Source organism: Epinephelus moara, chromosome 8 (assembly GCF_006386435.1).
Source record: "Epinephelus moara isolate mb chromosome 8, YSFRI_EMoa_1.0, whole genome shotgun sequence".
Classification (NCBI taxonomy): Eukaryota; Metazoa; Chordata; class Actinopteri; order Perciformes; family Serranidae; genus Epinephelus; species Epinephelus moara.
In genome coordinates this window covers 15,766,637-15,781,406 of record NC_065513.1, presented here as the reverse complement: position 1 = coordinate 15,781,406, position 14,770 = coordinate 15,766,637, and the positions used below count along the sequence as shown (strand labels likewise).

Below are 14,770 nucleotides of genomic sequence, written 5' to 3'. Positions count from 1 at the left end.
CAGTGTCCCAACACTATCCCTCCCTTATTTTGTGGCAGTAATAAGATGTTTCCTCCGGGTCTACATCCTACGGGACATTAAGTCAATTATCAAACAAATCATGTCAGCTTATTCGGGGAATCAGTTTACTGCGAATCATATAAATGCTTTAATCAAACTATCACCATAATGTGATTATTCACAATAATGAAGTTAGTGGGCATGTAAATTTTTACTGGTTCCCATCCACCCCATCTACAGTCACCCCCTGCACAACCCCGCCACAGCACCCGCCCGCAGGCCAACTGCTGTACAGTCTGTCTGCCTTTACCTCAATAACTCAGTCTCCGCCATAAATCTCTCAACCTCGAACCTGCTTGCCATTCTTGAACTTTCCCACACAGGTGTGAACTAGTCATCATGGTGTCACACTCTGGTTAGACAATGCGGGGCCTCAGCAGACCTGTTTGGTGTGTGGCTTCGCTGAGGGATGTGTGTTTGGGATTGAAAACATTAGATAACGCGAGCATCTATCTGGCACCTGCTCGATCGTATCTGGGTGTTTTCTGCTCCGGGAAGTCAAGTTAAGCAGTGCATGGAGCAGAAAGCCACTGTCACTACACTTGGGTAAATGCAGCCGCTATGACGCAGCCCCTTGACCTCACATATCCTGGCTAGACGACGTGCTTGCTGAGTTTGTGGTTGACTCGCTGGATCCCATAATCGCAGCGATGCACATGACAAAGTCCTCATTGAGGGCAAGTCAATGGGAAACTGTTGTGAAGGGGACGGAGTTTGCTCATGGGAATCCAGGACTGACTTAAGTCTCAATAGGAAGCAGTTACATATTTGATCAGAATAAATGCTGACCTGTCAGTGACCCTGTTGATTTTTCTGTTAGACACAGCAGCTATTGTGTGAAGTTTGTGTCACAGCAAACTGATTCTGATAACTTAAGACAGTTATGAAATCTGTGAATCCACAGTGCAGGGAGACGGAATTAGGAGAAAAAGTCAAAACAATGAGTACGATAATAGCAGTTGAATTTAAAGGAAATGAAAGCACATTGACTGAAGTTGACTTCCTTGCTTTGGTTGTTTCTGTTCTGTCCTTCGGTGGTTGCTGTTACTTTTCATGTGGCTCTGCTTTGGTGCTTTTCTTTTTTCTTTTTCTCTTTCTTTTTTTGTTTGGCCTTCATCTGTTTGAACGTCATTAAGCCTTAAAAGTCAATACAAAAAGAAACTTTGTAGAGGGCTGAGAATGTGAGCGATCAAGCTGTTAAAAACGGAATAATTTTTAGCCTTCACATTTTTTTTGCGAGCCTTAATATGTACTTCCCTTAAGTTTGGAGCGTTTGTCCCTTTCCCTTTGATTAATTATTAAATGTTTTTATATATGCACATAGGACCCTAAAAGTACCTACACATATCTAACATTGTTGTTAGCATAGATAGAAGCTTCTTTTATCTTGCTTTTAAATAAATGTCAATACTTTCCTGCTATTTATTATGATCATTTTACTGTGTTTACTGGCGTCAAATAACAGCTCTAATGAATGTGCAGCCCAAGGCCAAACATCTCAAGTCAAACACTTGAACTGGCAGAAAAAGAATGTGAGACAACATACGTGTCTTCATGTAACACTTTCATGTTAAAGCAGTTTAAAATGTAGGGAAGTTCATTGAAAGTGTAACAGCTTTCGGTATGTGAACGAAAAGAGGAAGTCACCATGCTTGATCTGGTGACCTGTGACTAGAGGATGATTTGATTAGTGGTGGGAAGCTCTAATACCGGGTGCTGCGTACCCTGGGCACAGAGGATAGAGAGCGAAACACCCCGCTGTGCCTTACCCCCCACTCTGGGCCAGGAGCCCACATGCCCCTCTGGTGTGCTGCTGCTGACAGGGAGCCAGGCTGATTATGTGCTCATTACTCCAGCCGAGGAGAGAGAGGGAGAGTGGGAGGGGAGCAGCAGGCTGTCTCCCCAGGCCTGCAGGCTCCCCAGGCCCCAACACTGCACTAATGAGAGCAGGGGGAGCGGATGGGCACACACGGGGGGCCAGGGATTACTGCCCAGGGCCAAGAGGAGCCAGAGAGAAAGACCCGAGGAGAGGAGACACCAGCAGGGACTCCTGGAGCAGACCTGTACTCCTGCAGTCATTCTGCAAGCATGTGTTAAATCTGACATCGTTGTTTTGTTTCTATGATGGACTGGCATGGTGTGGAATATGTGTCAAGGCCTGCTTGTAGGCACATCTTATATTTTACATTCATGTCAACTATGCATAATGTTAGTGTACTGATAGCAATGAGAGGCCTGCTCAGTCAAGCGCCTCCTCTGCAGATTAATAAATCATCCACTGGCGAGCCTCCGCATGAAGACAATGTTGATATTTGGATTTTTTTGTGAATGATATCATCTCTATCATTCCTACATATGCTGCCCTGCGGAAATCAACGCACTCATTGTTGATGATTTGAAATTGCTGTGACATTTCTGCTAATTCTGGCAGCGCCGAACAAGATTACAGAATGTTAAATAGAAATCTGAGCGTTCGGCAGATTCCAAAGTCCAGGGAAAGACCATCCTGTCACTGTGCAGATTGGGTCCATAAGGCCCGTATGCTAATCGTAGCCTGCTCTGGCCTGAGATCCTCAATTATTCAACAGACAGGTTTGTTTAGCATTCAGTTGGTATTGCTTTTGGTAGTAATGGTGGTGGTGGGGTGGGAGGACTGGGAAGAGGGGAACAAGCTTTTCTATGAACATATCGCACCCCACCATGCATACACACACGCACATGCACGCACACACGTTCAGCACCCCAAAACCCCCATATAGACCCCGGTGTTCAGAGGGCTGCCTCTTCATGAATAATACATCAAAGGCGCTGCAGGGCCAGGTGATGCAGTATGGGGAACGTGTCAGCCCATCAGTAGTGGCCGAGCTGGACCAGGCAGGAGAGGAGAGGAGATGAGATGAGAGGAGAGGAGAGGAGAGGAGAGGAGAGGAGAGGAGAGGAGAGGAGAGGAGGAACTGTCTGAATCATGCGTGTCTTGTACTCATCTTCCACAACACACTGATTCACAGTCATTAACACTCTCCTGATAATGATGTCAAGGCTGCGTACATCCTTCTCTGAGGTCACTCGGAGTAATTTGTCCATAATGTCTATTCTCTGTGTCATTACAGACTACACTGACTTGTACTGTTATTCTGGATTAGAAGGAGCTGTGACTCTATAATGAGGTAGAACTGACTAGGGTGCCCGTCCCTCAGTTACTTATCAGATCACTGTGCACTCAGGGCTCAAATATGGGCTGATCTTCACTTGACAGGGACGCAAGAATCGCCCTCCTTGTTTCAATATCGTATTAGCGTCAAGAGTAATCAAGGCACCGAGGGACCTGGGTCCTGTCAGCGTGTCATATGTCACTTAGTCACAGAATTGTTTAAGTGAATTGAAGTGGGAAGGTCTAGAGCAGCATTCCAGAGATGCCTTTTGTCTCCCTGCATGTGTCCGGTGCAATCTTTAACTCTCAGGGCTATACGACACCTAAAGCAGAGATATTAACTGAAAATCTGCTGCCTTTTCTTTTTTTTGCTCCCAAAGCGATACACATACTTGCTTTCGACCCATATTCTTTCAACAGACCTTTGACTGGGAGTCCAGAGAGATTCTCTCGCTTTGCATTAGGCAGTGAACAACCGGGATCCATCACGAAATCAAAGGCTTTGGGAGGACTGAACTGAATACTGATCTAAGGTCTGCAGTCCTGCTGGGCCACTGCAGAGACAAGATCCTCTCCAGAAATGGAATAAGGAACCAGCGCTTTGATTTCAGTCAAACCCTGAAATGTACGCAGAATGAATCCTTGAAATTACAGCGTTTATTATCGGCAGAGTTACCAGAAAATAATGCTAATATATGTCAGTTTACAAATATTTATTAGATCTCAATTTGTCCATGTTTGTGCCCATATATGCTTTGCTGATTTTGTTAAGCGCTCTCTCAATTTATTTAATGACCACTGGGGATATTCACTCCAGTAATATGACGCCGCTCTGCTCTGTATTATTTCAAGCTAGAATATTACTCCCGTTGACCCTTTCAGAGGCGATGACCAGACCAGCAAAGCACACGTTGTCTGTGATGAATGGCATAGTTTTTGGAGGGGTTGATTTTAAAGACATACGACACGCTCGGTCCCCTCTCACGTCCGCTTCCTGTTGGCGTTGACAAACAAGGCTTGGATTTCTCAGCATGCCAGGCATTCTTTTCACCCTGTCTTTCCTGGAGTTTTGAAAGGCCTCTGAGCCTCCCACCCAGAATCACCGAGCATAAAGACACACAAAGCTGTGGGGTTATTCAGTTTGTTCTAAGCTCTCTTCCCCATCGGCTGTTTGCCTAGTAATTCAATTCAGATGTGCAGGATCCAAAAACATGTTTGCTTGAATGAAATCCACCCCTCCACCCACATTGACCAAGGACTGTGCTTTTCTTAGCGCCGTTCCAAGTTGGACAGCCAGGCGAGGTACTGCCACCTCGGCCTTTTTAGCTTCAAACCCTCTTATGAGACAGACATCTTTTTCTCTGCACCGGCTCAGCAACTTTTTGCTGTTTTTATTTCTTCCTCTAAATCTTCCTGTTAATATGTCCAAAAGACCAGTTTGGGTGTTTATACTTAACGCCACTGCAGACCTGTTTGTAACAGGCACATCTATGTACAGAGCATGATTTCTGTCAGTCAATGTAGATACCATCTGGTTCCAGGTTGCCCTTTATCCGTGCTATCACGTAGATGTTGTTTATATTTGAAACACGGCTCATGTTCCTTGTGGTTTCCTTATTACACTTTGCTTGTGGATCATGAACCCAGACGTATGAAGCCCTCATGGGCTGCAGGAATATTACCTCCACACATAAAGCAAGTGAAAGAAGGCATTGATACATTAGTGTTTAGTTTTAAGTCATGATTGAGCCATTAGTCCAGTTTTTCATTTTCACAAAACCACATGTTTTGCTCTCAGAGTTCTGGAGAGCTTAATTCTCGTAGTTCTCGTAATTCTCATTTAAATGAGTTTAAAAATGATGCTGATTTTGATTTATTTCATTCAAAAATGATTTAAAGAGAGGAATTTCCTCGATGAAGCCATCTTTATTCCTCCTGGATAAAACCTGGCAGGTAGGATACAGGTTAGAAGAGTTTTGCATGTGTGCAACCTGCAGACTCCATTTTTCTCCACATTTTGTCGAGCTGCTGAACTGAAAGGCAGCCTGGAGTTGAAACTAGTGCCTTCAAACTTAGAAATATGTGTAGGGAGCACACGATTGGTGTATTCCAGGATATGAATAATTAATAGGCATCATTTCAAATTCTCACTGAAGTGCTTCCCAAAATGTGTTGGCACCCAGGTCTAGAGGTCTCAAACAGCCCTCACAATATAGGGAAAATTCAGGCATATTGTACATTAAGTAGAACAACAAAGCACAACTCAAATATACATGACATGTGGGACTTGGGATTTCAACCCAGCAGGTCAACACTATTTCTGCCATGAGGCTTCATCAAAGCCTTTTCTGTGCTGTGCGTATTCTCTGCGCATCACCATATGCATTGACCTTATATGCTCTAAGTCTGGAGAAACCTAAAAAAAAGTCCTGAGCAAAGTGATCTTAATATAGCCATGTTTAACACCAGTAAATATTTTCCTCACTCCATCTGGCATTACCAGAATCAAAGCGTGCTTTAGACACGGGAGAAACCAATTTGCTAAAGATTTAAAAGGAGGAAAAGGTTGGACCTTCCTTTAAAAAGAAAAAAAAAAGAGTGGCCGAAAAAAAAGCAAAGATTTGGAACAATTCTAAGCAGCGTGAAGCAAGAGAGTGTACAGAAGTCTCAATGCAAACCTTGTTCCCTTAGCAGACCACGTTGGAGAGAGACGAGAGGTTGAGAAGGGGGTGGGGAGGGATATTGAAGAAAGGTTAGCCTGGAGGAACAAGACTCCTTTCTCCCCCCTTCAAACCCCCCCTCCACCCCTTGACCCTCCCATGTGACAAGTTGAGCCAACAAGTGCTCTATTCAGCCAGGCAGCCAGGGGAAATGACTGCGAGGCTGAGCGCTGCCTAATGAAAGTAGAGACGCTGGTTATTATTATTGTCTTCATCCTCCTAGTCGTAGCCATGATGCCAGTCAGATCTCAACTGGGGTCTGTGGGTAAAGCGTCGTTGAATGTAAAAGGAAGTTTCTTCTTCTTCTTTCTTCACTTAACTTAAATGGACAGTTCATCCCAAAAGCAACAATACCTGTTTTTCCGCTCACCTGCAGTGCTATTTATTAATCCAGATTGTTACCACATTTGCAGATATTGGCTGTAGAGATGTCTGCATTGTCTCGAATATAATAGAACTAGATGGCACCCTGCCAACCGCATCACAGCACAAAAGAAAGTGTGCATCTACTGCTAGCTCTCCTAGCAACACTGAGCTAGCTGATCTCAGCTCAGCCGAGGGGGACGACATTAATGTTTACATGTTGTGCTGTCACGAGCAAGACCCTCTCTTCCATGAGTAGATGCACACTTCCTTCTGCACGTTGATACGGTTGGCAGGTGTAGTTCAGTTGAAAGAAAATAGTTCCTTCATGAAACTTGCTCACAACAAGGTCTGTGGGTTATTTTGAGGAACTGGTCATGATTTCTGGAAAGAGACATTGCTGGTGAGTTTTGGAAATTTATGTTTTTGAGCACCACAAGCTGAGTGACATCTAGTTCCAGTATATTCAAGAGGAGGCAGACAAAACTGTCTAGATTGATAAATAGCACTACAGGCAAGAGGAAAAATATGTTTTTTAGGTTTTAGGGTGAACTGTCCCTTTAAGTTATACAGAAGTTCAAGTGTTGTTCTAACATTAGGGTCATATGCAGTATAATGTGGCAGTGTAATCCACCCATGGGCGTCTGCTTCTTCCCATCAAGTGACTGCCGTCAGACAGAGTGGGAGCTGATGTCTCCACTTGTTTATGGGTATTCAGTTTACCTTAGCGTGATTGTGTTTGTTTGTGGCTCACTTGGTGTGACTTTTGGACTCGGTGGCACCGTTGTTGTTTTTTGTTGGACTGAACAAACAGTTCTCTCCTCAGCTAAATGGCCGTAATGGTCTTGGCATGTGTCTGCAAAGCTTTTTAGTGTTCCTTGGTGCCGGTCCAGATTGCATCACAGGGCCGGTCACATGCGCAGGCTGATGTGATGTTTACCGTAGAGGGCATTCACACATGATGGCCTGTTTACTCCAGTCCTTTTTCTTTTGAACAATGTGAAACGGAAAGCAAGCGTGGTGTACACTTTGGGAGAGTTATAAACTTGTCTCAGCCACAGACATTAAAGCTTTGATGGATGACTCTCACTGTGTTTTGAATGTTACTTGTCAGACACTTGTTGCACATTGGTCTCCTCCTGCTCATAACTTATTTGTGTGTGTGTTCTTCTCTTTTTTTCTTCATCAACAGTCCAATAAAGTCCCAGTGGTGCAGCACGCCCACCATGTCCACCCACTGACGCCCCTCATCACCTACAGCAATGAACACTTCTCCCCCGGCACGCCACCATCACACCTCTCCCCAGAAATCCTCGATCCAAAGACAGGTAATGGACACTGGCTCGCTTCACATCTTAAAGTGATATTCCTCATATTACATATCACTGTCTGTAATCTTTACAAGTGGCCGTAAAAAATTCTAGTTTAGTCAGTAAATTTATGTCAGTTTTTTTTTTAACTTTATTTACACAATGGAACTTAAAACAGGTTTAGGTAGTGCAGAGAACATTATACATAAAAAAAGTACATAAGAAATAAAAATAGCAAGCAAACACAAATAAAATAAAATAAATTACAAACAAAAGAAATGACATATGGCTCTAGTTTTCACAGAATATGTGCAGTATTTTAGTGTATCCTGGCAGGATTTTAAGGAAGACATGAAGAAAGTAAGGTTGGGTTTCTGTTTTGCAAATTTGCTAGTGTGTTATTAAGAAAATATTATTGATAACAGGCTTTAAATCAGTAAATAATTAATTAATTAAATTTCAAGTTTGAGTTGAGTATCTAATATTCTGTTTATGAAAGATTAAGGTCATACCGAAAGTCTGACTAGAGGTACAATCCCAAAAAAGATGGGTTGTCGTCTCATCTGTGTGGTGACAGAAGGAGCAAAGAGGTTCAGCATTTTGCAGTAACTGAATTAACAGGTCAACAACCGTGCAAAATTCCCGCCAGTTACACAATGAATTCCAGTCGTGACCACCTGTCATAAGAGGGAAAGAAGTACTGAAACATCCATAGAAACCAGGAAGCATGCACGCTAATGTGCACAAACGAACGCGCACTAATGAGCATGACAGGGTCATGAAGTTTGAAAAGGAAACGGCGTGTTTAAACACATTTTGGAAAAACTGTTTCAGTTTGGAACGAGCTGAGCAGGTTTCTATGGACATTTTGTTACTTTTTTCCACCTTGAGAAGTGGACACTATTGGGATCGCCAAAGTGAATTCAGCACAGCTGCTGTACTCAGATTCTGGGTGGAGTATTGAGAGTATGGCGGAGATGATAACAATATTTTCAAAGATGTTAAATGCTGTTTTTATGCCCTGGTTTTTAAAAGCTGGCTTCTTCCGTCTGTGGCACCTGCAGGTATTCCTCGGACACCTCACCCGTCGGAGCTCTCTCCATACTACCCCCTGTCTCCTGGCGCTGTTGGTTCCATCGCACACCCTCTGGGCTGGCTCATGCCACAGTAAGTCACTTTGATTTTTTAGCTGTCCACTCGGCCAGACACATTTTCTTCATAGATACAAACCACAGCACAGATGAAGTACTGACGTCAGCGAATCCACAGTGTGGCTACCAACTTGTGCTGAGTTAAGATTTAGGAAGGCACAACAAACTGTTTGATAAAGTTCAAGTCAAGAAGAAAAAGGGTGAACACAGGGACATTTTTTTCTGTTTTTTATCCCCTGCTGTTTAAGTGCAGGTGTGCCATATCAGAACAATAATAAATTTAAACATTTGAGTTCACCAGGAGGAATTTATGAACATTCATGGGTTTTGCTACGGCTCTCGTAATCAATTGCAACGGTGCTGTTCCACAAGCAGGGGATTTGAGTTGATGAGTAGAGGATTAGTGCTGGTGGGTTAGCTGTCAGCTGTGTTTGATCCACCTCACACTGGAGCTTTCGCTCACTCTGTCTCCCTCTGTCTCTCAGGCAGGGCCAGCCCATGTACTCCATCCCTCCAGGGGGATTCCGTCACCCTTATCCAGCGCTAGCAATGAATGCATCCATGTCCAGGTGAGCAGATCGTGTTCGGCAACACCCCCACCCTCCCAAAGGGAGACATCTAATATCTGCTGCTTGTATGACATGCTGTAATCACATTTCTCAGGCTTTCTATGCCAGCCTTTTTACACACTAGGTCAAAGAAATGGCTGATGTGCACTTTTAAACATCCATTGTTTGCATTGTTAAACTGTTTTGGCAACATTCTACAGAAATAGCATGAATCTTATTTCACATAACACACTTTCCGTTTGTGACAAACATTGTCAGATCATGCACAGGCTGCAGTGTCAGGACTACAAAGGGATGTGAGGTCTAAGTCTCTCACAGACAAGTTCAGCTTCTTAAATAGTGTGAAGGCATTATTGGCATTCAGCACTCTCCTTCTGTCTTTTCTCTCAGAGCTAAACTTCCGTGGTCAGGCCAATGTTCTGAGCCACTCCACAACACACACACACACACCGCAGAGATGAAAGGGCTGGGAATCGATAACGACAAATCAAAGCTCATCTGAACCTACACGTCCAATCAGACTAAATTCTCCGACCCTCTTTCAAAATTGGAAAGATTTGTAGCGAGCCTTCCGGTGTTAGTATGAGATGAAAAATTCAGAAGGGTCTCTGTGATCAATAGGATGTGTAATGCCGTCCTGAGATGGACTCACAACAATTGCAAACATACCTCGCAAGTTTTTTTTCACACTATATAATGCATCGGATTTAGGGCATGCCAAATACTGCGCCAAAATTTCAAATTAAGAATAAAATCTTATGGCAACAGCATACTGTAGGTACCATAAACATGACTGCATTACACGAATGGGAGCATTATTTTCAAAATGTGGAGCTTGTCTGCATGCCATCAGCTGTGAGCAGCGCTGAGTTATTCATCAGGGACTGAGTGGGATGTTTACAGAGTAAGTCGGTATAGGTTTATTACCGAGGGAATGACAGGCACCTCCTTGTTTATACAGCATGAATTATTAAGTGGTTCAAAAAAAAGGAAAAAAGCAAAATATCAGCTCTTAATAACAGATATTTTATTAGACTCCATGTATTTATAACTTTTTTTTTCTTAGGGTTGGATTCTAAATTCAGTCAGATAGTAGATATCAAACATTGAGTCAAAACAAGCTTTTAACTATCGTGCTGTGTGAGCATTTTTAACCTGGACTCTAATGCTGTTGTGTTTGTCACAGGATTGAGCAATATGGCAAAAATCAAATATCACAATATTTTTGACCAAAAACCTCAATATTGATATTGCAACAATGTTGTAGGGTTGACTAGTGGTACATTCACAAAATATTTATGTGGGTAAAGGCAAATAATAGAACAGCTAAAACAGACTGGTAAGCTCAGAAATAATGTCACCTTACTTTAATTCAGCCTTTAAAACTAGGGAAGACAAATTTTAATGCTATTATGTTTTCCAAAATCGAAGATGATATCTTGTGTTGTATCATGCAGGGCTGGGTGATATGGCCTTTATTGAATTCCTCCTTAAAAGACTGCAGATTACTAAATTACTAAACTAATAAATGAACTACTGTTACAATAAAGTTAAATAAAGTACTGTTATAATGAAGTTTAATAAATAAAAACAAAATTAAAGTATTGTTCCAGTGAAATAAATCCAAATTTAACCACTGGTGCTTTCATTTTGAAGCACCCGGCTTGTCTCCGTTGATATGTTTGCTGTGAATTTGAAGCTTCTGGTCAGCAGCTAGATGTTAGCCTGTAGCAGAGAGTTAAACTGTCACGATGGCGCAGTTAAACGTGAGGATTTATTCACTGTGTGCCTGACACAAACTAACGGCTCTCCAGTTCATTTATTAATAATATTTGCAAGTTGTACTGGTGCTGGTTGGTTGCAAACTGTGAGTAAATGGTGGCGATGTGAAGCCCTGCACATACAAAAGCACATACTCTGCCTGCTCAGCCACTGTCGCCCAGGAGCCAGAGGTCTGGATGGGTGTGTGAAGCATCATGTTTGTGCTTGTAGCTTAAAAATAATGATGTAGCAATTTAAAGTCGATGTTTGCAATGTAGTCATTTTTATACATCCAGGTGGAACAAGCTGTGAAACATCAAGTATAATTGATATGTTGCACACCCCAATGTCATGATATCTATATAACGTAGACATATATTGCCCGGCCCCTGTTTGACTGTTAGTAATGCCTTTATATATTTTAAGTTAGCTCCGGGTTTGTCCATACTGCATGTATCATGAGGTAGAGCTGTGACATGTTAAAATAGAGGAATTTTCCAACATTAACTAGGGCGTGTGTGTGATAGAGAGAGATGGAGTTTAATTTCCCCCCTTGTTCATTACAATGCTCCATTGTATTAACAATTGGAAATAAAGAGAGACACTTTGTAAAGGTGTTCTGTGTGGACGGCTGTCAGAACGCTCTCTGGAACGTGGTAAGGAAAGTGGTTTCAGGTGTCACGGCCATGCTGTCGCTATGGTAACAACACACTCCACTTTTCTCCAGCCACTGCTGAATAAAGGGGCTTTTGAAAAAGTCTTTATTTGAACAAAAAGCAAGCATGTAACTCATTGTGTGTATGATTTTAGTCTAGACGGACACAGTAGGCACAGTGAATTTAACCCAGAGGTTAAGGCAGGGCAGTTGTGTGCCAAGTTAGCTGAACCTTTTCTCGTCAGGTTCACAGAGGTTCCCTGTTAAACCCGACTGTTAAAACATTCCCTCCTGTTGCTCTCGCAGCTTGGTGTCCAGCCGCTTCTCCCCTCACATGGTGACTCCGCCGCCGCACAGCCTCCACCAGACCGGCATACCGCACCCCGCCATTGTCTCCCCGGCTATCAAACAGGAGCCCAGTGGTGACATGAGTCCCTCGATGCATGCGTAAGAATGCCTTATAATTGTATCAAAACCTGCTTTCATTGCCGCACAATATTTCCCTTTGTTAGCTTTAATTCACCGTCAACTCGCCACCATTCACGGTTTCTAAATGGCATATTTTTAATGTTTCGGATTAGCAGGAAATCCCCCGTTCCTCCCAAGAAAGAAGAGGACAAGAGGCCTCATATCAAGAAACCTCTGAATGCTTTCATGCTGTATATGAAGGAGATGAGAGCCAAAGTAGTGGCAGAGTGCACTCTGAAAGAGAGCGCTGCCATCAACCAGATCCTTGGAAGACGGGTAAGTAGCACAGTCACTGATGTGCATGTGAATTTATGACCGTGATATATGTGTGCGTGTTTAGCAATCCTTTGATATCTTCTGTCTTTGTCCACAGTGGCATTCCCTGTCAAGAGAGGAACAAGCCAAATACTATGAGCTGGCCAGAAAAGAGAGGCAACTCCACTCCCAGCTCTATCCAGGGTGGTCAGCACGAGACAACTATGTGAGTAGCACATTTCCGTAATCATCTCTTATGTTATATATGAGAAGAGGAAGTTTGTTTTTTCTCACCAGGCTCAGTCAAATATGAGTGTGTCAGTTAATTATAGTAATTGAACTTTAAAACCGAAGCAGTTGAGGTGCTTTGCTTTCACTATGAGAATTAACAGCATTGTCTTATCTGTGCAGGGGAAGCGGAAAAAGAGGAAGAGAGACAATAAACCCGACTCAAAACCAGAAGGTAAGGGGCCATTTCTTCCTGTCTGTGTTTTAGATTTTTTTCTCCACACACTGAAGTAAGGGAGAAGAAGTGTAGGAACTAACGGATAGGACTTGAATTTTCTTGCAAAGCTGAAGTGCAAACTGCGATGCTGCACCTTTATTCAGTTATTTCTGCATGGATTCTTTTCCTCACTAACACTGACTAACTTCTTTCCCTGCTTCTATGCTTTGACAAGCAGCTTATGAGGTTCAGTGCTAATAGTGGCAGGTATGTGTGCTGTTGTGCAACCAAGTGACCACTGTAATTTGCCCAAAATAAGAGCACTTTCCACACTTCAGTCCACATTTACATCGTGTCATGTTCCTTTTTTTATCGCAAATGCATACCATCTGAACATGTTAAACATCATGTTTCACTCTCCCTGTTGGAATGCGTTTTCAAGTTGATTTCTTTCACAGTTTTCACCGCCATCATCTTCACTGCTTTGATAATCACTCGTTCGCTTCTGTCACGGCAGCATTGAGGGACGTGAACCAGATTTGAAGCCAGCAGCAGATCCATAATTCAGCTTCCTCACGTCTCTTTGTTTTCCCCAGACTTCTCGATAAGAAGCAAGAAGCAGTGTGTGCAGTACCTGCCCTCGGAGAAGATGTGTGACAGCCCGGCGTCGTCACACGGCAGCATGCTGGACTCGCCGGCCACTCCCTCTGCAGCCTTGGCCTCCCCGGCTGCTCCCGCCGCCACTCACTCCGAGCAGGCCCAGCCGTTATCGCTCACCACCAAACCGGAGGGACGCGTGCACCACCACTTCTCCCTAGCTGGGAAGGCTTCTGGATCCACATCTTCTTCCTCCTCCTCCTCCTCTTCCTCCTCCTCCTCCCACACCCACCTCTCCATCCCAATTGGTACTTCAGGTAGCCAGTCGACCACACCCATCCTCACCCGGCCAATCCCCTTCACCTCCCTGCACCCTTCCATGCTCTCCCCACCTTCCCCTTTCCATCAGGCAGCCCTTCACTCCCATCATGCCCTCTTCCAGTCGCAGCCCCTCTCTCTGGTCACCAAACCAACTGAATGAATCCGCAAAGGCAATTCTCTCCCATTTATTGTGCTGTATATTGCTTTTCCTTAAAATAGGTATTAGAACTGCTTTTTTTCTAAATAATGAAAAGGAAGAAATATTATTGGTCAATATTTGACTGCCTCCTTTTCTACATCTCTCAATGAAAACAAAATGTATTTTTTGTAAAGTTTACTGCAGAACTGGTTTCTTTTTGATGCATTTATCCAATGAACCTCTTGTATAAAAGAACCAATGTACATAAAGTTTCTTTATAAAAACAAAAAGGAACAAAAACATGTTTTCTTTTTAGCCAAAACCTGATTAATGTTAGTATTAAGTTTAAGTCATAGTACTGGCCAATAATTGCTGCCCCCCTTTTGAATTCACGAGTGTGTGCCCCTTCTTTGACATGTTAAATAAACATTTGAAATTGTTTCTTAAAAGAAATGCCTCTTTTTGTCTTTTCACGTTCCACCAGTCGATGCTTTTGCCTTTTAATAAAGAGAGGTTTCTTAACAAGGTAATGTGGTTTGGGTTAATATTCTCACACTAGTGACCACAGAGCATAACAAGTAGATAACTGCCTTTTGAATGTGTTACAAATGTAGATTTAATGAGCACTATAATTCTATCACAGCCACACTGAAATAGAAGAAAACTCCATAACACACCTGCTGCGTTTTTTCACCTTGTGTTCTGCTTTAGTTCTAAACAGGGAGCATCTTTGTAAAAACCTTGCTGATGGTGGCGGCTAGTTTTAATGTTTAATAAAGCAGAATTAGGCTAACCACACTGGATA

At 43.0% G+C, this 14,770-nt stretch overlaps 1 protein-coding gene across 3 annotated transcripts in view; it reads left to right on the top strand.

Annotated features, from left to right (window-relative positions):
- tcf7l1b (transcription factor 7 like 1b) overlaps positions 1–14,422 on the top strand; it is a 34,274-nt gene extending 19,852 nt beyond the window's left edge. The window contains exons 5-12 of one of the 3 annotated variants that reach the window (XM_050051400.1): positions 7,487–7,622; positions 8,669–8,771; positions 9,241–9,324; positions 12,047–12,187; positions 12,322–12,484; positions 12,582–12,689; positions 12,875–12,926; positions 13,505–14,421. In XM_050051400.1, the coding sequence (XP_049907357.1) occupies positions 7,487–7,622; positions 8,669–8,771; positions 9,241–9,324; positions 12,047–12,187; positions 12,322–12,484; positions 12,582–12,689; positions 12,875–12,926; positions 13,505–13,986 (1,269 nt within the window). In that variant the 3' untranslated portion in view covers positions 13,987–14,421. Of the gene's footprint in view, positions 1–7,486; positions 7,623–8,668; positions 8,772–9,240; positions 9,325–12,046; positions 12,188–12,321; positions 12,485–12,581; positions 12,690–12,874; positions 12,927–13,504 lie in introns of all 3 variants that reach the window. The other 2 variants (XM_050051401.1, XM_050051402.1) reach the window with 2 other exon arrangements.
- The last annotated feature ends 348 nt before the right edge of the window (positions 14,423–14,770 follow it).